This window comes from Hibiscus syriacus, unplaced genomic scaffold (genome assembly GCF_006381635.1).
Source record: "Hibiscus syriacus cultivar Baekdansim isolate YM2019G1 unplaced genomic scaffold, ASM638163v2 tig00111388_pilon, whole genome shotgun sequence".
Lineage (NCBI taxonomy): Eukaryota > Viridiplantae > Streptophyta > Magnoliopsida > Malvales > Malvaceae > Hibiscus > Hibiscus syriacus.
The window spans coordinates 456,600-480,092 of NW_024063076.1; the positions used below are offsets into that span (position 1 = coordinate 456,600).

General features: G+C 38.9%; 1 protein-coding gene and 1 pseudogene across 1 annotated transcript; both read left to right on the forward strand.

Moving 5' to 3' along the window:
* Positions 1-1,087: 1,087 nt before the first annotated feature.
* LOC120160068 (methylsterol monooxygenase 2-2-like) lies at positions 1,088-4,389 on the forward strand. Its single transcript, XM_039170522.1, has 7 exons — positions 1,088-1,168; positions 2,051-2,188; positions 2,356-2,501; positions 2,680-2,799; positions 2,913-3,125; positions 3,234-3,314; positions 4,246-4,389. Exons 1-7 carry the CDS (start codon positions 1,139-1,141, stop codon positions 4,325-4,327), a joined length of 810 nt encoding a protein of 269 aa, XP_039026453.1. The 5' UTR covers positions 1,088-1,138; the 3' UTR covers positions 4,328-4,389.
* Positions 4,390-22,476: 18,087 nt separating this feature from the next.
* LOC120160069 lies at positions 22,477-22,661 on the forward strand (annotated as a pseudogene).
* The last annotated feature ends 832 nt before the right edge of the window (positions 22,662-23,493 follow it).

Sequence of the window (23,493 nt, forward strand, 5' to 3'; positions counted from 1 at the left end):
CACCACTGCGCCTTGATCGAGTACAACCGAGTACAACACAATCCAGATCGAGTCTAATCCAATTGAATTGAGAGCTGAAAAATTACTATTAAAATCTGAAATATTTCCTGCAACAAAATAAAGCACGAGTTAGTGGCTCAGAATTAGATTGAATTCTTAATCTGGTAACGATGATGCATACCAGCAACAATAGTAACCAATTACAACAAAAAATCTTTAAGTAACATAATCTACTAACCCTTTATCTGTAGAATGTTAATATGTTTGATGCAGTATCATATAGATGCAATTTATAATTTACTTATTATTTTACTATCTATTATTTATATTTTTTCTTCAATTCGAATGCTCTAGGGAACCCGAGAATGGCAACATGTACTAGAATTCAAGGTTTCAAATGATAGACAACGGCCACTGTCGATTCACCAACAACAAACACCAACGTCACTAATTCAATCAGACCGACATCATCCTCAATTAAAATAGGGGCAAACGAACACAATCATTTCCGACGAACGACATATTGATTTGAAAATTAGTGGCAACGACACTGAGCCCACCAAGTAACGACCTCCACGCATGAAAACCTCTTCTAAAAATTTATTTCTTTTCCCTAATTTAATAATTTGAATAGTGGTTCAAAAAAATAGCAACTTGAATAGAAGTTAAAAAAAAACTGAGAAATAAATCTTATCCATCGACGATGAAGGAGAATTGAATGATGTCGCCCCAAGTGAATGTTTGGTCTGATAAAGCCGAAGAAAATACATCAGCGATAATGGTAACAGAACTCTGAAAGCGACGATAACAAGGTAAAAAGATGGCAGCGTTAAGAGTTTCTTCTTGAAATTGAAAAGAGTTTTCCTTTTTTCATTATCTGTTGTACTTTTTCCCTGAAAACCAAAATTAAAAGCCGTGTTTAAATGTATAGTTTACCAATGAGTTTATATGGAAACAAAACTTGGGGCCCATGAATACAGCCCAGATTCCTTTTGACAGTGTACCCATCCCCTGGTCTTTTATTCTCACAGTATTCACTCTGTCCTCTTTCTTTACCCAAATGATTTTATTATATCATCGTTAATAACATCACTGTGGAGATCACTAGCTTCTCTCCACTCGCAACTTCCAAGCTCTCATGGCTGGCATTATTGAATCTGGGTGGCTGGTAAAGTTCCTTCCTTTTCCCCCTCTCTTGTTGCTTTCTGTGTTCTTTATGAACTTCCCATTGCTTGTTATGGATCTGTCGTTTTTGGGTTATGTGGTTTTGGGATATAATAAGAAGATCGTTAAATCTGAACTTTGGGTCGTTTGGATTATTGATATTTTATTTGTAAGTCTTTGTTCTGTTTATCTGGTTTTGGATGGTGACGCTAAGGTAATTTTGGATGGTTGATGTTCGATTTTTATTAAGCATGATTTGATTGAATAATGCTCTTTGGTTTTCTCGTCTCTTAGAATTTGAAATTTTGAAATGATGCATTTTCATACATTGTATGAAGAATTTTACTTTTTTCTAAGCTTTGCAAATAATTATGTAGTTACAGAATGGCGATTGTCCACGGTTTTGATTCTTTTGAATTCAGGTAATTGTTTTACTAATTTCGTGCTACATTGAATACTTCATTAATTAGTTCATCAAGGACGTTACTGTACAATAACAAGTACCTGGGAATTAAATCCAGATTAGAGCACTTTGTTTGTTAATGTTAAGTATGTGTTTCTTGTAAGTGATTCCTTTGATCTTATATCTTATTAGACCTCTAGCAAAAGTGCCTAAGGAAGCCTTGATTCGTTTTCTCGACCCTCTTTTTTTTCCCACAGTGAAATGTTAATCTGTCTAATTTTGCTTATTGATTTCATTTCCGGATACATTGTTTATTAATTACTTTGATTAACATCATATATATAGCGGTATCTGATCACATGTTTCAGTGACCTTGTGAATTTGTTTGACTAATACCATCTATCTTTTTAAGCCGATAATAGCAGTATATGTCATGAGATATAATACATTCTTCCTGAAAATCTTTCTTTGTTCGCCATGCAGTATCTAATCACACATTTCAGCGACTTCCAATTAGCGAGTCTGGGAAGTTTCTTTCTTCATGAAAGTGTTTTTTTCTTATCTGGACTTCCATTTATATACCTGGAAAGAGCTGGATTGCTAAGCAAATACAAGATTCAGGTTAACTCCTATCTTCTTTGCTGGTACCGTTGTCAATGAATTTTACTTTGTTGACATAAAATTTGAGGGGGGAGTGGTGTTAATGATGAAAAGTATGCTTTATTTGTATTTTATCCAGCTAAATTCATAATAAACATGTTCCATTTGTAATTTATGTTTCAATGTAGACAAAAAACAACAGCCTTGCTGCCCAAGAAAAATGTATCACCCGCCTGCTTCTATATCATGTTGGTGTCAACCTACCGCTTATGATTGCATCTTATCCTTTCTTCAGATTCATGGGTTTGAGAAGTAGTCTACCATTTCCATCCTGGTATTCTCAGGTTCTTTATATGCTAGAGCTTTTTCCCTATGTTATTACGATATTCAGTAATAATATCCATAGTTACTTGTCCTGAAATATAGCCTCCGTAGATGTATCATGTTCCTGCATGCAGTTAAATTCTTATTTTTGGAGCTCTAATTAGCTTGACCCTTTATCTGGTTGGCAGGAAAGTGGTTATATCACAGATAATATTCTACTTCATTCTGGAGGATTTTGTTTTTTACTGGGGACACCGTATTTTACATACGAAATGGCTGTACAAGCATGTGCACAGTGTCCATCACGAGTAAGTGTCAATATTAGGTGCTCGTACTATTTAAAACTATGAACAATACCGATCTCTCTTTTTTTTTTTTTTGCTTGTGCTTGTTGGTTATTTGGTTTACATACCCCAAACAGGTATGCTACACCGTTTGGACTGACATCTGAGTATGCTCACCCTGCTGAGATATTGTTCCTCGGCTTTGCAACAATAATTGGCCCCGCCATAACTGGCCCACATCTGATTACTCTTTGGTTGTGGATGGTTCTTCGAGTCCTAGAGACAGTTGAGGCACATTGTGGTTACCATTTTCCATGGAGCCTCTCAAACTTTCTACCTATATATGGGGGGTGAGTTCCCTATTCATTTGTTGCTATGTTTCGTTTGTTTATATATGGTTCTATGATTATCTTTTATCCTTTAGCTGCAAGTAATTGTTCATGTTTTCACGTTTCCAGTGCTGATTTTCATGACTATCATCACCGACTGCTTTATACAAAATCTGGAAACTACTCATCTACATTTGTTTACATGGACTGGTGAGTGGTTTTGGCATTTATTTTTTTTAAATCTTTGACATATTTCTGTGGCTAGATTGTAGGTTATTTATATTTCCCACTAAATTTCTACCATTTTAGTTGTAGATGAATTTATATGGATTTTCTTAAGACATTTCTGGGGATTAAACTCTGTCCATTTTATATTAGAGAGGCCTACTTAAGTAGTAGATCTGCTTTTGGGATTCGATTGCATCATTCCAAGTTCATATTTGGTATGAAATATTACTTAGAAGAGTGTTATGATTACAACATGTCAAATGAGCCGGATGGGTTGGTTTTGGGTCTTGTGCATTGTGCAAAGTAGTCAATATCATAATGGTGGGTGTACAGTTTTTCCTCGAGTACTGGTACATATCGGTTCAGTATCAACTACTTTGCACATGATCCAAAACCAACCCAACTAGCTCAATTGACAGGTTTAGTTTATACGTATGTAATTTTAAGATTTATACTTTATATAAATATATTTATATCTAAGTAATTTAAGTACCATTATGGTTTATGTATCAGTTTTTTGGTTAGGTCATTCCTGGTTCAAGTCATTTAGTTTACTTGTTCAAGTCATTTCAAGTGTTCGTTCCTTTTTTGTTCGTGTTGAGTAGTTTCAGATTGTTTGGTTTTTATAGATACTTAGTGCCCTTTCGATTATTTGCTCTTAAGTTACTCGATTTTGACAAGAAATTTTGTGGGTTGCCTGCATAAAATTCTAGATACACGGTGCTGCTCGTAATTTTGATCAGCCCTTTATGAACTAATCTTTGCTATCGTTTCGATCTCTGTTATATATGAATTCAAATTTGATTTTCATGATAAAGGCTGGCGGACATTATCTACCATGCCCATCATATATGAGTTCGAATTCGATCGTTGCTGAGCCTGGATATACTGACCCATTTGTATCGTCTCTCAGGATATACGGTACCGACAAGGGTTACAGAAAATTGAAAGCACTAAAATGCGATGAAGTCAGAGACGACGGCAAGCAAACATAATTGAGAAGATTAGTTTCGACCTGTAGAAAGAGGGGTTTTCACATTGTGAGCTTTCTGCATCAACGGTTTTTTTGTTGGTTTTTTTGTTTTGTTTTTGCAGTACCATAGGATAAGGACCCTTTCAACATTTCTGTGTATCCTTGCATGAATGAAGTTACTGTCCTCTTTTCAACTCTTTTGGTTTCATTTTTGGAGTATATTCTCCTGTTAATTACTATTGCCCTCCTCGGCTCTTTCACTCCCCCATATTAATATATATGTATATATACTCAGAATTATTTTAAAAATACCAATATATTTAACTGATTATAAAATAATGTCGATAGAATATTAATGACTCATTAAAATAAAGTTTTAAAAAGAAAACATTATTAATTATACCAAATTAATATTGATAGATTTCATAATAGAAAGACATCATTATTACATCAATAAAATACTAAATAGGTAAATTATAGAATTGATCACTTATAACACTTATGTTCTAGTTTTGTACTTTAAGTTGATAAGGTATGTTGAATAACAGAAAGTACAACATATTTTGATTACTTGCTTTACACAATAACCTAGAGACTTATATAGGGTTTTATAAGTAGAGTAACTAACCCTAATAACCACTCTCAACAACTCTAACAGCCTACCATTCTTTAACGGTAAGACTCCATTGCTTCATTCAACATTCTCCCTACTCTTTTCCTCCCTCCCTCACAAGACTGTCAACCCCGATCTTCGCACAAAACTGCTCAAACATATCCCTTGCCAAGGGCTTGGTAAAACTATCAACCACTTGATGACTAGTTGGAACAAAATTAACAAGCACCCGTTTAGCTGCTACCTTCTTACACACAAAGTGGACATCCAACTCCACATGCTTTGCTTTTGCATGGAATATGGGGTTGGATGTCATAAAAACTGCTCCATTGTTATCATACCAAACCACTAGGATCACCTACTGCAACACCCTCATATCTGTAAGAAGTGCCTGAACCCACACAAGTTCAGGGGTTGCATCTGCAACACTTCTGTATTCAGCCTCCAACATGGACCTGGAGATTGACTTCTACTTCTTCGAGGCTCAAGACACAAGATTATTACCCAAGAAGACATAGTAAGCTTCTTCAGACCGACGATCATCCGAATTTGCTGCCCAATCTGCATCAGCAAAGGCAGTAAGCTTAAACGCTGCAGTGTCAGCAGTCATGACTAAGCCATGATTCACCGTGCCTACTAAATATTGAAGAATCCTCTTAATAACAACCAAATGTCCTTCGAGAGGAGCATGCATGTACTTTGCAACACGATTCATGCTGAAACTGATTTCTGGACGCATATGACATGCATACAGCAACACCCCAACGATGCTTCTATACTCACTCGGATCAGAGAGTGACTCACCATCACCCTGTGAAAGCTTGGTCAACACCATAGGTGTAGCAGCAGGCCTAGCACCATCCATCTTGGTTTTCATGAGTAGTTCAAGAATAAACTTATGTTTGTTAAGTAGAAGGCCACCATTCAAACGCTACACTCCAAACCCAAGAAAATAGTGTAAATCACCGAGATCCATCAAGGAGAATTCTTCATTCAGCAGGCTAACCACTTCTTCCATTGCAACCTCGGACTCTCCCGTTATCACAATGTCGTCCACTGCACTAGCATATAAATGTAGATTCCTCCACTGCATTTCATAAAAGGAAGGGTCTGCTCTAGACTCCTTGAACCCTAACCGAGCAAAGCATTGCTTCAACTTTATATGCCAATTACGTGGCGTCTGACGTAAACCATACAAGGCTTTATTTAATTTACACACCAGTGACCTGCCATCTGAAGAACCCTGCTCAAAACAGGAGGTTGCTGCATGAAGATCTCCTCTAGAAGATCTCCATTTACAAACGCGTTATTAATATCTACCTACATCAACCGCCAGTTTTTCATCACAGCCAGAGACAACACTGTGTTGAGCGTAGTAAATCAAACCATTGGACTAAATGTTTCAACAAAGTCATGTCCAGGCACCCACGAGTAACTTTTGGCCACTAAACACGCTTTGTAACGCTAAACTGAGCCATTTGCATTTGTTTTTAGCTTGAAAAGCCATTTACAACCAACCAGTGACCTATCTTCAGGTCGGTGAACTAACGTCCAAGTTCTATTTCGAATTAGTGCATTAAACTCATCATGAACAACATGCTTCTATTCCGACGATCGAAGATCCTCGTAAACATTCACCGGTTTCATGTTGTCTTGATTCACCAAGTAAGATTTAGGCTTAAAAACACCACACTTACTCCTGGTAATCATCGAATGCCTGTTAGTATTAGCCACAACACCACGAGTAGAAGTCTCACCACTTGTCACCATGCTAGTATCACTATCACACAAGGCTCACACTCAATTAGTGGAGCAGACTGAGTCTCCATACGATCAGACTCGTCCACATAAATCCCTTGTGGCTACAACCCTGCTGAATCACTTGCAACAGGTAACTCTTGAGAGGACGTGGCATTGCTAGACACTCTTTGAGCATCATCATCATCATGAACTAGAACATGAGAACTCTTATACCAACCAACGTGTCACCATTACTTATTGGAGTAGGAACCAGTACCTGACCGCCACGCATGTCAAATGTCTTGCGAATATCAACTACAACAGGTATGGAAGACAAACATCGAATGGTACAATCAAACCTAATAGAAGTTGACTGACCATTATGAACCCTTACAAAAGGAAAAGCTAGCTCATCAAACATCACATGTCTGGACACATATGTCATCAACAGAAAGGCATAGATAACCCTTATGTTGTGCACTATAACCCAAGAAGGTACACACTTGAGACCTAAACTCAAGTTTATGAGCTTGAACCGGTAGAAGGTGTGGATAACATTTACAGCCAAATACACGTAGCATACTATAGTCAGGCTTTTTCCAAAAAGCTTCTCAAATGGGTAAAGGCCACTCAGTACCTTCTTTGGCAGGCGGTTTATTACAATCACTGTTGTGGCAGCAACATAAGACCAGAACCTCAAGGGCATAGACACTTGGGACAACATTACCAAGGCAAGTTTAATCACATGTAAATGCTTCCTTTCGATCACCCTATTTTGTTCGAAAGTATGGGGGAAAGTGAGACGATGGTCAATCCCAGTCTTAAGTAACACAGGTGCCAGACTACGATACTCACCCCCAGGCACTCTGCACTACCTTGATAACCACCCCAAATCGAGTCAACACCAACTGCTGAAACAACTTAAAGACAGAGACCGCATGTGACTTGCACTTCAAGAAATATATCCACGTCTATCTCCAGTAAACATCAACACACGTTAAATAATACTTAAAACTATTGGAAGCAATATGTGTAGAACCCTAAAGTAACATATACAGAACCCCATAAGTCTGTATACACAAGTTGAAAAGGATCCTGATAAACAATGGTAGATCGAGGAAATGGAAGCTTGTGGCATTTGCCAATACAACGCGCCTGACATTTTTCATTCACATCTCTTGAAAGTTTTACACCAATTGATTTACAAGTTTCAATTACAGTATCATAAGATGTATTTGCTAATCTTTGATGCCACACTTAAGCAAACTAGAAGTATTAGCCACATTCACTTGAACATTATTACAAACACTTGGTGACTGAGCACCCGAAAAACACTTAAATAACATCTTTAACTTGTCCTCACAACAACACTTCTCCAATGGATTCATCATGAACACAACAATCACGAGCCTGAAACTCAAAGTAAACTTCGTTATCCCTAGTAAATTTTGGAACGAAGAGCAAATTCTTTGTTATTCTCATAATGACATATCATTAAAAAAAGTGTTCGTGAAGGTGCAGATAAAGTTTAACTACCAACCATAGTAAAGATTTATCATCTCCTACTGTAAGCTTACCTGGTCCATTGTGACTAGACTGACAGTCAATCCTCCCAGCGTCTGGAGTTACATGATGTATAGCACCCAAGTCAACCACCAATTGACCATAAGTGTTAACATAAGCAACATGAACTTGGGGTGAGGCAAACAACTGTAGGGCTGTAAATGAGACGAGACATATTGCGAGCTACTCAAGATGGGCTCGATCAAGGCTTGATAAATACTCGGATCGAATGGACTTGACTCGAGCTCGAGCTCGACTAGATTTCTTAACGAGCCGAAACGAGTGATTACTCCTTGAAAGGTCACATTTTGGGACCTTTTAACTTAAGTTCTCATTTAGAAACATATAGATGTATTTAGAAGCATTTAGTTGCATGTGGTGAATTTCGGTTTTCCGTGGCATTTTATTTTTACAGCGGTGCTGCTTTATGGGAAATGTACTTGTCTGATGATGTGCAGGTTTTGAAAGCAAGGAAAAGAGGAAAGAAAATGCCGTGAAATAAGGATATTACTGAGCTAAATATAAATGCCAAGTTCGACTGGCATTTCGAAAGTGCTTAAAGTGCGAGAAGATATTTTTGAAGCCAGATGTATCCAACTGTCCGAGAGCTCTGCCCGAGAAATCCACCTCAAAGATTCGCATGGAGGAACCGGCACTACAACCGTCGGTGCTACTGATGACGCCGCCTGACCCTGCAGATCCTGTCTGTCCTTGGGCGCCTGCAACGAGATTATGTCGGTCACTCATGCCAGCTACTCAGGCTGTATCATCACCTGTCTTGCCTGACTCCCAAGCGAGTTAACCATGGTTTGGGAAAGTCAACTCTTAGTTCAAGGGCTAATTTTCCCCTATAAATAGAGGATGAAGCAATAATGTTAGAGACTTTAGTTCCACATATATTTGAGCTTAAAAAGTTAAAGAGAGAAGGTCTCATCTTTCTCCGTCAATCTCACTTGCCATGGAATTTCTCCTTGACAAGTCTGAGGGAGTGCCGGTCTGAGCGTCCGAGAGGAGCCAGTCGCTGAGAGTAGCTCTTGGTGGCCGAGGGAAGCACTGAACAGTGCACGTCAAAGGCTTTCTCTTCTCCAATTAGTTCTTTGCTTTCATATTTTGTTATTGGGTTGTAAAGAACGAATTTTGTGCTTGTTTATTTCGAATCCCACTATGAACTAATCCTATTTGGTGGGAGTTCGCTTGGATGTTTAAGTTTTATTTCAATGAATGGTTACTTTTATATGCTTTAATCTGTTTTGTTTATGAAACTTAATGCTTTAAGGTTGTAGGAGCTACGAGAATAGCCTTTTCTTAGAAGATGCTTAGGGTTCGAGAGAATACGTCGGTAAAACATCTTTAGTCTTCGAGAGAAGCTAGGGAGGAACTACATAAACAAGGGGTTCTAGATAGTAAATAGACCTAATCTACCTTAGAGATAAGGCTAGGATTTCATTCGACTAAAAGGAGCTATACAAAAATGGTAGGTTAGATGTTAATGCTACCGCAAAAAGGTATTGGTGAGACATATCCTGTTATCTGAACCAATAGGATCACTGCAGGGGTTTACGCCAATCGGTTTTGCCAGTGCATCTTTAACCTGTCGAGTCCCTTACTAAAGATAGCATAGGGCACCTCAGTAGACTCTGTCGGGCAGGGTAAGTATAGAAGAAATACCATTAAGAGAAATAGACTTAGATTTTCTTAGTGACTCCTACCTTTCATTCCCATAGCAGCTTGTCGTGTGAGAAAGCTAAAGTCCTATATATATTAAATCTAGTAATTGCATTTCGTTTTGCCTTGATATTTCCATTTGTTTGCATGCATCACAATTTAATTTACCACAACATAATCAATTGCTACCTCACTTTCATCATTCATTTCCACATCAGTCATTCCACATTGCAACATCATTCTCATTTGTATATACCATCACTAACTTTACTTAGGTGACAAAGTAAAGTGCATTGACAAACCTATTTGACTTCTCCAATTCCCTGTGGAGATGATACTCTACTTATCACTTTATTACTTGTTCGATTGTGTATACTTGCACATATATCCACACTCATTTATAGTACTCACAAAGAGCGGACAAGTTTTTGGCGCCATTGCCGGGGAGTTGGCAACTGGAAGTTAAATTGATTTGTCATAGCATTTTTATTTTACTTTTTCATATTTTCTTTTTAGTTAGCTTTACTTGTTACTTTCCTTAATTTTTCTTCATTTATTTTCTTAGGTAAATGACCCGAAGCAACCCTGAAGAGCCATTAGAACCGATTGATCCTGAAATTGAGAGGCTTTTTAGACAAAGAAGACGCGCTCAACGTATAAACATGTACCAACTTGGAAATCAAGGCATTGGTCAAGAGGAGGATCAGAATGCCGAGGCAAATTTAAATGCTAGAAACGCAACCAGACCTTGTGCCATTCGTGATCACTTAAACCCGATCTTAGAGGATTTAAATCCAGGAATTATGGCCCCAGATATTCAGGCATCCCACTTCGAACTCAAATCTGTCATGTTCAATATGTTGAATTCCATAAGACAGTTTGGGGGCATGCCAAATGAAGATGCCAGACAGCATATTCGTAACTTCTTGGATGTGTGCGATTCTTTCCGCCAACAAAGGGTGCACGAAGATGTTATGAAATTAAAGTTGTTTCCGTACTCCCTGCGTGACCGAGCAAGGGCGTGGTTGAGTGGCGTTCCAGTGGGTTCAATGGAGTCGTGGACAGATCTGTGCAAAAATTTTTTGCTGCGGTATAATCCTCCGAATATGAACACCCAACTGAGGAACGACATTGCTTCATTTCGTTTGGATGATGACGATTCGATGTATGAATGCTGGGATCGATATAAGGCATTGCTTCGCAAGTGCTCAAACCATGGTTTTCAAGATTGGACGCAAGTGGTGATATTCTATAATGGAGTAAATGCACCCACGAGGATGATGCTAGATGCCTCAGCAAATGAGACTCTACTTGACAAATCACCAGCAAGGCATTTGACATTATGGATAAGATTGCCACTAATGATTATCAATTTTCATCCACAAGGCTTGGAGTCGGGAAAAAAACTCACGGAGCTTTTGAGCTAGATTCTAAAGATAACGTGTCCGCCCAACTTGCTGCTATCACCAACATTTTGAAAAATTTACAAAGGCCAAGTGAGGTGAGAGAAGTGAAGGCAACCCATTCAGCTTATTTATTATGCCACGGTAATCACAATAAGAGTGACTGCCCGACCAATCAAGAATCCGTCAACTTTGTGGGAAACTTCAATCGAGGCAACAACAACCCTTATTCCATCACATATAATCCTGGATGGCGTTAACATCCAAACTTTTCGTGGGGAAATCAATGATCCAACAATGTCCATCAACCAGCTCGGTAACAGAATTTCAATGACTCCCAGGGTTATTAATCGAATATGCCATGGCATAATTCTAACAAGGGAGGGCCATCTTCATCAAACACTAGTTCCTTGGGAGCAACAATGCAAGAGTTTATTGCAACAACGAAGACAATGATGCAAGACCATGCGGCCTCCATAAAAAACAAGGGGCTCTGCTTCAGAGCCATAGTTCGTCGCTAAGGGTGCTGGAAAGTCAAGTTGGTCAAATTACCGTGACATTACAAGAACGCAAACTAGGACAGTTACCGAGTGACACTGAAGTTACCAAACCTCATGGCAAGGAGAACTACTGTGTGCTGACTCTTCGAAGTGGTACACAAATTAATATTAAAGACAAGTTTAGGGGAAGGCCGAAGGATGAATCACCCCCTGTAATCAAGCAAGCTGATCAAGAAGTGCAAGAAAAAGCACCAATAGAAGAGGAAAAGGTTGAGGATTTGTTAAGTAAAGAAACTGAAGGGGCAAATAAAAATGCCAATGCAACTTCTGTTCGCACCCCTTCAGTATAGGAAGATAGACCCCCCACCTCTTTTTCCGCAAAGACTGAAGAAGCATAACAAAGATATCCAGTTTAAGAAGTTCGTTAACATTCTGAGTCAACTGCAAATCAATGTTCCTTTTTTGGAGGCGATGGAACAAATGCCCACCTATGCCAAATTTCTTAAGGAAATTGTTACCAAGAAGAGAAAGGTTGAGCAGTATGAAACAATTTCCACGACAAAAGAATTTTGCTCTTCCTTAAGTAAACTGCCACCAAAGAGACATGATCCGGGCAGCTTTATCATCCCATGTTTAATAAGAGACAAATTTGTTGGGAAAACATTATGTGACTTTAGCTCAAGTGTGAATTTTATGCCTAAGTCAATATTCATCAAGCTTGGGATAGGAAATGCGAGATCCACCTCGGTCATCCTGCAATTAGCCGATCGTTCACATGTTCGACCAGAGGGGCAAATTGAAGATGTCATTGTGCGGGTTGACAAGTTCGTTTTTTCTGTCGATTTTTTGATTCTGGACTATGAGGTCAATGCCACAACGCCCATTATATTGGGGAGACCCTTCCTAGCTATCGGTCGTATTCTCATCGACTGTGAGAGGGGCGAGCTGACCATGCAAGTGGCCGATCAACAAGTCACTGTGAATGTCTTTCGATCTCTCAAGTACATGGATGATTCTGAAGAATGCCAGAGAATTTTTGAAGTAGATACAATAATTACAATAGAAGCAGATCAATATTGCCATGATAATTTCATTCAGCTAGATAATAATGAGAGGCTACTAGAAGACTTAAAGGCTGGTGAGCCTAATGATTTTTCATCAGAGGAACAACAGGCTAACTTTCTCAAGGCTAGCCCAGGTACGCATTTTGAACCTCTTAACTTCAAAGAATTTATTCATCCCAAACCCTCATTACAACATACTCCTACCCTCGAACTTAAGAAATTGCAGCAGCATCTTAAATATGCTTATCTGGGTAATGACGAAACTTTACCTGTGATTATTTCCTCTGCCCTCACTCCTAACCAAGAATCGAGTTTGCTAAGTGTTTTGTCATAGCATAAGAAAGCATTAGGGTGGACGATGGTAGATCTGAAGGGAATAAGTCCAACAATCTGCATGCACAAAATCCTATTGGAAGAATGCCACGATAAATCCATAGAGCCGCAGCAAAGATTAAACCCAATCATGAAGGAAGTTGTGATGAAGGAGATTCTCAAATGGCTTGATGCTTTAGTAATTTACCCCATTTCGGATAGTTCGTGGGTAAGTCCCGTTCAATGCGTGCCCAAGAAGGGAGGCATGACCGTGATGACGAGTGAAAACAATGAGTTGATACCTACACGCACGACTATCGAGTGGCGAATCTGCATGGACTACCGCAAGCTCAACAAGGTAACCAAGAAGGATCACTTCACTTTACCGTTTATTGATCAAATACTGGATCGACTTGCTGGCAAGGCATTTTATTGTTTCTTGGACGGTTACTCGGGGTATAACCAGATTGCCATCGCACCAAAGGACCAAGAGAAAATCACATTCATGTGCCCCTATGGCACTTATGCTTTTCGAAGAATGCCTTTTGGACTCTGTAATGCCCCGATAATTTTTCAACGCTGCATGCAAGCCATATTCTCTGACATGGTTGAGGATTATCTTGAAATCTTCATGGATGATTTTTTTTTGTTTCTGGGGACGACTTTCAAAAATGCCTCGACAATTTGGCAAATGTACTGAAGCGATGTGAGGAAGCTGATCTCGTATTGAATTGAGAAAAATGCCACTTCATGGTGACAGAAGACATTATTCTAGGCAACAAAATTTATGAAAAAGGCATTGAAGTAGACAAGGCCAAGATCGAGGTGATCGAGAAGCTTCCCCCATTAAATTCTGTTAAGGGATTCAGAGTTTCCTTGTACATGTTGGATTTTATCGAAGATTCATCAAGGACTTCTCTATAATATCCAAGCCCTTGTGTACCCTGCTGCAACATAACCAACCAATTGTGTTCGATTAGAAATGCCATGGCACATTCAAAGAGCTGAAGCAAAGACTTATTTCTGCACCAATCGTAGTTCCCCCAGATTGAACGACACCTTTCGAATTAATGTGCGATGCAAGTGATTTTGCCGTGGGAGCTGTGCTTGGGCAACGTAGGGTAAAATTTTTCATGTGATTTATTATGCTAGCCGTACCTTAAATGATGCACAATTGAATTACACTACCACTGAGAAAGAATTACTTGCCGTGGTATTTGCATTTGACAAGTTTAGGCCATACTTGATAGGCACCAAAGTTATAGTTCACACTGATCATTCAACTATAAAATACTTAGTGAACAAGAAAGATGCCAAGCCTAGACTGATTAGGTGGATATTACTCTTGCAAGAATTCGATTTAGAGGTAATTGATTGGAAAGGTACTGAAAATCAGGTTGCAGACCACTTATCTAGGCTAGAGAACAATTCAGAATGCCATGATATTTTTGACATTAAAGAAGAATTCCATGACGAGAAAATTTTATATGCCACGATAATTCCGTGGTACGCTGACCTCATTAATTTTCTTGTTAGTGGTGTTTCTCCTTATGACTAAATACCCAGGGCAAAAAGAGGTTTCTGCATGATGCCAAGTTCTATTTTTGGGACGAGCCGAACTTATTCAAGCAATGTGCTGATCAAATGATTCGACGGTGTGTCCCCGAAGAAAAACAAAGTTATATCTTACACAATTTCCACACAACAACCTGTGGAGGGCATTTTGGAGGTTCGAGGACTGCTGCAAAAGTTCTCGAATCGGGCTTCTATTGGTCATCGCTATTTAAAGATGCCCACGAATTTTACAAAACGTGCGATAGATGCCAGCGCACTGGAAACATTTCCAACACATGAAATACCGCTGTAAAATATTCTGGAGATAGAACTTTTCGATGTTTGGGGTATTGATTTCATTGGACCATTCCCATCATCCTTTGGAGACTTATACATTTTTCTTGCGGTGTACTATGTTTCAAAGTGAGTTGAAGCAATTGCTACGCCAAGGAATGATTCCAAGACGGTGCTCAAATTCCTTCACGAGAACATATTCACTCGATTTGGAGTCCCATGAGCCATCATTAGCGATGAGAGCACTCACTTTGACAACAAGCTGATTGCCAAGGCATTACAGAAATATTGAGTGCGAAATAAGATTGCCACGGTATATCACCCGCAGACAAATTGGCAACCTGAAGTGTCCAATCGAGAAGTCAAGCAAATCCTTGAGAAGGTGGTGAACCCTAGAAGGAAAGACTGGTCCCCCAAGCTCGATGAAGCATTATGGGCCTATAGGACGACATTCAAAACACCTCTGGGAATGTCACCTTTCAAGATGGTATATGGAAAAGCATGCCACCTACTGGTTGAACTAGAACACAAGGCACACTGGTAATCAAGAAACTAAACTTCGACGCGCAACTTGATGGGGAGAAATGATTGCTTGATCTAAATGAAATGGAGGAGTTTCGAGTGCAAGCATATGAAAATGCCAAGCTCTACAAGGAAAAAACCAAAAAGTGGCATGACAAAATGCTTTTTCCACGACATTTTCATGTGGGCCAGAAAGTGCTGCTTTTCAACTCAAGGCTCAAACTCTTCCCTGGCAAACTGAAGTCACGTTGGTCGGGACCATTCGAAATCCATCATGTTTACCCATACGACGCTGTTGATATCAAGAACATGGATGACGTATCCATCTTTAAAGTCAATGGCCAGTGCCTTAAGGCCTACCTGGGAATCCCACCTGCGCGTGACAAGTCGGCGCTGCTCTTGCACAACGTCGACACTGGTCCGACATCTTATGGATGTCGTGGTATTTCAATTTATCTTCTGTATATAAATTATACTTGTCTTGCTGTTATTTTAATATTTCTTGTTTTAATTAATTATTTTTATTATATTTTTGCAAGGGTTAACCAACATGGAGAGTACGTGTGTTGTATAGAAGAAGCTTGTGAAAATTTAGGAGGCAAACGAAATGGAAAAAGAGGGAATTTTTTTTACCCTTTTTGACTTTTGACTTGAGGGATTGAATATTTTTTACTTTGTTTCTTTCCCGTCTTAACCCCACATTTTATAACAGGTCCCCACAAAAATCTTCACTTTGTTTGTATCACTTTTTCACCTTTGACCTTATCTCTTTCAACTTTCACTTTCTATCTTCTTCTTTTCCTTTCCGTTTGACCAAGCCTCCATAACCGATCACGATCCAAGCTTTCTTCCTCATTTTGTATTCTGTTTTCACGATGGTTCGATCACGACCCCCTCCACCACCGTCGCCACCAAGGTTTGTAGATGTAGCCGCCCGGGAATGGTTCCAAACTATCAAGAACCGATGAGTCTTTTTCAAGTTGGGGTTTATCTTCTCTAAGGAGTAGGATGCCGACTTGGGGAGCGAGGTGCTCGATGTGGTCACCAAACATAAGTGGAAAAAATTTGCCAAGCATCCCACACCGTCAACGCAACCATAGTGAAGGAGTTTTACTCCAACATATCCGAGCCAAATCAACATGCCGTGGTGGTTCGTGACATTTCTATTCATTTTACTCCTTCTGCCATTAATCGCTATTTTAAACTGCAGGTTGCTGAAGACCACCATGCTAGTTTCGCTCAAGAAGCTGACAACGAAACTTACCAAGGCATCTTAGAAGACCTTGTTTTCCGAACGTAATGGAATGGTCAGCAAATGAGCCACAAAACCGTGGACCGGGAGATATTACTTCCACAAGTGAAGTTGTGGAATCATTTCATGAACACAAACTCTACCCACTTCCCACAACACCATAGTGTCCTGCCAGCGGATGCTCTTGCTGCATTCAATCATATTCGGGCGAGCTATCGATGTAGGGAAAATTACCGTGGAGCAGGCTCATTTGTGCCTGAAGCGACCTGCAAGTGTCCTGGTATTTTCAAATCTCATCACCGCCTTATGTCGTAAAAAGAAGGTCCCTGAAGAAATATTTGATGAGATTTTACCGGGTATTGCTAGAATTACCAAAGCGAAAATCCATTTGTTGTTGGGTCACAAGGAAGCCAAAGGGAAAGAAAAAGAGGCTACTACATTTCGTGTTACATCATTTCCACATGCCAGGGCAACTTCAAACGCCCTGGAACAGGCGGTCCAGCGCACTCAAGAGCATGTCGGGCAGTTGTCTGAAAAACTGATGACATATTTCGCCTATGCCAAATGACGAGATGAATTTCTCACCAGCGCCTTAATGGAATTCCTCCCATACACAAACTTCACCATTCTTATCTTCCCTGACATACTCGTGCCACCGAATGAGGATGCCGAGGCATCTGTAAAAATTCCTCGTCCTGCCAATACCGATGCTCCTCAATCGCACGATGCAGAGAGTCCCAGCCTGCTGAAGCTGAAGAGCCTGATGACCCTGATCCGTCTATATTGTGTCACCCGATGCCGATCCAACTCGCTCATCGTATGGAATCTCCCCAACATGTTAAACCCTTAGCGACAAAATACCCTGATATACCACAACCGGCTGCACCAATAGAAAAAGAGCACCCTGAAGTATCCCATCCCACCAAGTCAACCGAAGAGTCACAATCCGAGATGCCATGGCAAGCTCATTTGCGTAGGAGCCGACGTTGCCTTAGGAAGACATCTCAGCATCAGGAGCCCCCGCTCCCAGCCATTCCAGAAGGACCTAGCACTCCTCCCGCCGCACCTGCGTACGACTCTGAACATTCTAGCCCCACCAAGCTAAAAAAGTGCACTCGTTGTGCAACCACTACACCACCCGCTTAAAGCCAAGGTACCTTGCATTTGCATTGCATTCATAGCATGTAGTTTAGTTTTCCTTAGTTTTAGTAAGCATTGGGGATAATACTTCTCTCAAGTTTGGGGGAAGTAGGGTTCTCGCATGATAGTAGCAGTAAATTAAAAATACCATGACATTAGTAATTGCCTGAATAATTTTCTAGAATTCGTTAAAGATGCCCGATGATGATGAATTTGATGGCTAGGATAGAATGTACATGACTGGTTGAGGATGATAGAACCAACTCTAGGACTTACTTCTTTAAAACCCTTGATTACACGATTGTATGTTTTCCATGCTTGAGAAACTTAGAAATTTTCTATAAGAGAATTCTTAAAATGTCGTCGCATAAAACTTTGACTGTTGAATGCCCCGTTTATACGCTCTAATGAAAAAAAAGTTTGAAGTTATGAATAAATGCCTAGGCATATCTGTAGAGGGAAACTCCGCTATGCCAAGGCATATGAGTGAATGAAAGATGTCACGGGATGACTCTACCTGATTAGCTCGGGGGTGGAAGGTATGTTCCCTTTCACCTAGAGTGTTGGATGATAGAGTGATGGGCTGACTCCCCTCGTAGCAGAACTAATAAAAGAAAAGGAAGGCAAGATGAGAGCTGATTTAGAAAATGTCATGGAAAATTAAGAAAGCTTGCGTAGAAATTTTTTAAGTTTGTTAAGAAGGGACTGGATACAAAAACGCACACACTTACACAAATAATCTTGTTCTAGGGAACATACTTTAACTCTCAAACCTAGTCTAGCATGTTGAAGCCATATGTGCTGAGGGCTGAAATTTTATTCCATGAAATTATTTGGTTTTTGAACTTGTCATGGTATTTTTGTTTTGCTTATTACTATCCATTGCTTGAGGACAAGCAATAGCTTAAGTTTGGGGGTGTGATAACTCCGTAAAAGGTCATATTTTGGGATCTTTTAACTTAAGTTATTGAATGTCTAAAGGCTCATTTGGGAACATATAGATGCATTTAGAAGCATTTAGTTGCATGTGGTGAATTTCGGTTCGTTGTGGCATTTTATTTTTACAGCGGTGCTGCTTTATGGGAAAGGTACTTGTATGATGATGTGTAGGTTTTGAAAGTAAGGAAAAGAGGAAAGAAAATGTCGTGACATAAGGAGATTACTGAGCTAAAGAAAAATGCCAAGTTCGACTGGCATTTCGAAAGTGCGAGAAGATATTTTTGAAGCCAACTGTATCCAACTGCCCGAGAAATCCACCTCGAAGATCCGCCTGGAGGGACCGGCACTGCAACCGCCAGTTCTGCTGATGACGCCGCTTGACCTTGCATATCCTGTCTGTCCTTGGGCACCTGCAACGGGATTATGCTAGTCACTCATGCTAGCTACCCAGGCTGTATCATCACCTGTCTTGCCCAACTCCCAAGCGAGTTAACCATGGTTTGGAAAAGTCAACTCTTAGTTCAAGGGTTAATTTTTCCCTATAAATAGAGGATGAAGCAACAATGTTAGAGACTTTAGTGCCACCTAGATTTGAGCTTAAAAAGTTAGAGAGAGAAGGTCTCATATTTCTCTGTCAAGCTCACTTGCCGTGGCATTTCTCCTTGATAAGTCTGAGGGAGTGGCGGTCTGAGCGTCCGAGAGGACCGCCAGTCCACTGGGAGCAGCTCTTGGTGGTCGAGGGAAGCACTGGGCAGTTCACGTCGAAGGCTTTCTCTCCTCCCCTTAGTTCTTTGCTTTCATATTTTGTTATTGGGTTGTAAGGAACGAATGAAACTTGCTTTGTGCTTGTTTATTTCGAACCCGACCATGAACTAATCCTATTTGGTGGGAGTTCGCTTGGATGTTTAAGTTTTATTTCAAAGAATGGTTGCTTTTATATGCTTTAATCTGTTTTGTTTATGAAACTTAATGCTTTAAGGTTGTAGGAGCTACGAGAGTAGCCTTTCCTTAGAAGATGCTTAGGGTTCGAGAGAATGTCTCAGTAAAATATCTTTAGTCTTCGAGAGAAGCTAGGGAGGAACTACATAAACAAGGGGTTCTAGATAGTAACTAGACCTAATCCACCTTAGAGATAAGGCTAAGATTTCATTCGACTAAAAGGAGTTGTACAAAAACGGTAGTTTAGATGTTAATACTGCCGTAAAAAGGTATTGCCGAGACATATCCTGTTATATGAACCAATAGGATCACTGCAGGGGTTTACACCAATCGGTTTTTCCAGGGTATCTTTAACCTGTCGAGTCCCTTACTAGAGATAGCATAGGGTACCTCAGTAGACTTTGTCGGGTAGGGTAAGCATAGAAGAAATACCATTCAGAGAAATAGACTTAGATTTTCTTAGTGACTCCTACCTCTGATTCCCATAGCAGCTTGTCGTGTCAGAAAGCTAAAGTCATATATATATATTAAATCTAGTAATTGTATTTCATTTTTCCTTGACATTTCCATTTGTTTGCACGCATCACAATTTAATTTGCCACAACATAATCAATTGCTACCTCACTGTCATCATCCATTTCCACATCAGTCATACCATATTACCACAACATTCTCATTTGTATATACCATCACTAACTTTACTTAGGTGACAAAGTAAAGTGCCTTGACAAACCTATTTGACTTCTCCAACTCCCTGTAGAGACGATACTCTACTTTTCACTTTACTACTTGTTCGATTGTGTATACTTGCACATATATCCGCACTCATTTATAGTACTCACAAAGAGCGGACAACGAGCTACTCGATATTCGACTCGAAAAGCTCGTGAGCAGCTCGAAAAAATGTTATATTATAATTTTAGATATTTTAAAATTACATTATTGATAATTATAAAATTTTAAAAATATATTAAAAATTCTATAATACAACTAAGACATCTCATCCCTTATAATTATGTGATAGGGTTTATGGTTTAGTATTTAGGGCTTATGGTATAGGGTTTAGGGTTTATAGTTTAGGGTTTAGTATTTAATATTTAGGGTTTAGGTTATGCACATGAAGCTAACATACAAATTATGCAAAATGATGTTATGTGACTCCTAAATAAATCATTCACATACTTGTATATAAACATATCATCATGCAAAATAAATATACACAACTACTTAAAGAAGACAATCCTAAACAGGGACTAAATTATTACCTAAACTAAAGTGTGCTTACACGATACATGCTTGTCGCGTTGGATCCCTGGTGAATGATACAAGCAACAAATTTGGGTAGGTCATCAATTGACCATGAAGCTTGATGAACATGAGCAGGATATGTGACCTGGAAACATTAATTAAGAATCCAATTAATTGATATCATACGTTACAACACAATAACTAAATATGTAGGAAGCATCTCATCAACAACAGATTTACCTCAACAACAGATTGTGCAGACCGCAACCGTTTCTTTGACGGTATATTTGACTGTGTTCTCGGACAATTCAATGTCTTATATGCAATTGATTCTTAAAATGCAGCTCGTACATTGCTGGAACATTGGGAGCCAGGGTCGAAACCTGCTTAAACAAAGAGCAAAAAATGGGAATCTCATTTGATTATGTAATTCAAAACAACACCTCCATGAAGTATTATATAAAATACTGGTTAAAGTTCAACAAAAGCAAACAAATTCTCATCAGCACGAAAGCAAAAGGCGAGAAAGATAAGCATTAGGTACATATCAGGGTGAATTAAAAATGAATATAAGCCAACTTGATTCTGCATGTTGAATGTTGATGGCAGATCAATCACAAAAGTACCGTGTGTAAGTGAAAATCATAAATTTATTACAACTAAACTAGTATTTAGTCCAATCAACATACAAATTGATTTTCTATAAATTCTGAAACTAAATTTGTTAAAGAAAACTTGATATTTTTCATCTGATTGATTATAAGAAATCAGAAGATAAACTGAAAATCATACTAGAATCTAATAGAAGTAATCCTTGAAGATATCAACCATCGCCAAATAGTAAAATAAGATGAAAAAGTAAAACAAAACAAAGTGGCAGAAGCAAGCTATATTAGAGAGAGAGAGAGAGACGAACCACATCACCCCAAGAAATCCCGAACTGGGACAGGGCAGAATCGAGCTTGAGACAACGTTGATGCGTCAGACTCCATGTGAACTTACGAGAACCATAAACAAGAGATGTTTTGTCTCTGTAAACCTTTGTAGATCTCTCCAAGAAGCTAATGGGGGACAAGCGATGACCCTGGGTGTTGAAGATCATCATCATTACCAACATCCCCTGCAAAGCGAGAGAAATGACGATAATTTTGAGCAACGAATGAGTCGAGCAGGCGGGTGGTGGTGGGTAATATTCGAGTTCGAATATTTCAAGAAGCGGATCATGGTCGATGGAGAAGACATGAGTAATATCAAAGACTGAGTAATATAGTGGATTCAGTAGAGATAAAAAGAAGAGATAAAGACTCCTTGTTAGTCCAAAGCCTTTTGAATTTATATCCCACACCGGAAGCTGAAGAGAGTTAGAGCGTTGAAGAGCAGTTATAAAAGGAGTGGACTAAACGTCTGTTATAATAACTTAAGTATATCTTTCTCGGCCTTTTGGCTAAGATCAAGTGTAGTGTGTGTTTATTAGCTTAATATCTGATATGTAGGCTAATGGCTCATACGATATTAAATTTATTTTTGAGGGTGTGAACCTTTCATAGTACTCGAGCTTAAATTTGAGCTTCAATTGAGCTCTTGAATTTTTTTTGAGTTCGAGCCTTTTCGAGTTCGAGTCGAGCTTCAATATTATTTTTTGAGTTCGAATTAAGCTTGAAAATTTCAGGCTCGTGAGTTTTCGAGTTGAGTTAAGCTTACATTTAAAGTTTTTGTGTTCGAGTCGAGTTTAGCAATACTCGAGCTTGACTCGGTTTGTTTACACCCCTACTCATAAGTGACAGAATATCCTTTGCCTGACTTTTTCTCTAGGTTTAAACGAACCATCATCATTCGATAGACCCACAAATTTTTTATCAAACTATGCTAGCAACGCCCCACAAGATGTCTTGTTTGCCACACAATTGTTCGAAAATTAAGACTTTTTATCACGGATCAAAATGATTTTATTATTATTAAAATTTAAAAAACTTTAGGGTAAATTATGTATTTAGTATTTAAACTATCAATTTTGATCCGTTTCAGTACTTAAACTTTTAATTTTTTCAAAATCATACCTAACGTTTAGTTTTTGTTTCATTTTAGTACCCGTTGTTAAAAATTTAACGCACTTAGTACCTAAACTATAAGTTTTGATCTGTTTTAGAACCTAAATTTTCAATATTTTTCAAAACTTAACGGTAAGTTTTTAACGGGTACTAAAATAAACAAAAACTAAATGTTATGTATTGTTTTGAAAAAATTGAAAGTTTACGTACTAAAATGGACAAAAACTGATAGTTTAGATACTAAGGGTCCGTTTGTTTTATTGTAATTGATTTTTCAAAAAATGAATTATGGAAAATAAATTACAATTTCTGGAAATCATTTTCCGATGTTTGGATGATGTTATGTAAATAATTTTCCATTATTTGGTAAATTTTCCTCAAAATATTTTTTA

Bases quoted from the DNA above. Each gene is read 5' to 3' on its own strand.
- LOC120160068 (XM_039170522.1), top strand. From the start codon at position 1,139: ATGGCTGGCATTATTGAATCTGGGTGGCTG. The intron at 1,169-2,050 runs GTAAAGTTCCTT...TTCGCCATGCAG, and splicing joins TTATTGAATCTGGGTGGCTG to TATCTAATCACACATTTCAG. The intron at 3,315-4,245 runs GTGAGTGGTTTT...ATCGTCTCTCAG, and splicing joins ACATTTGTTTACATGGACTG to GATATACGGTACCGACAAGG.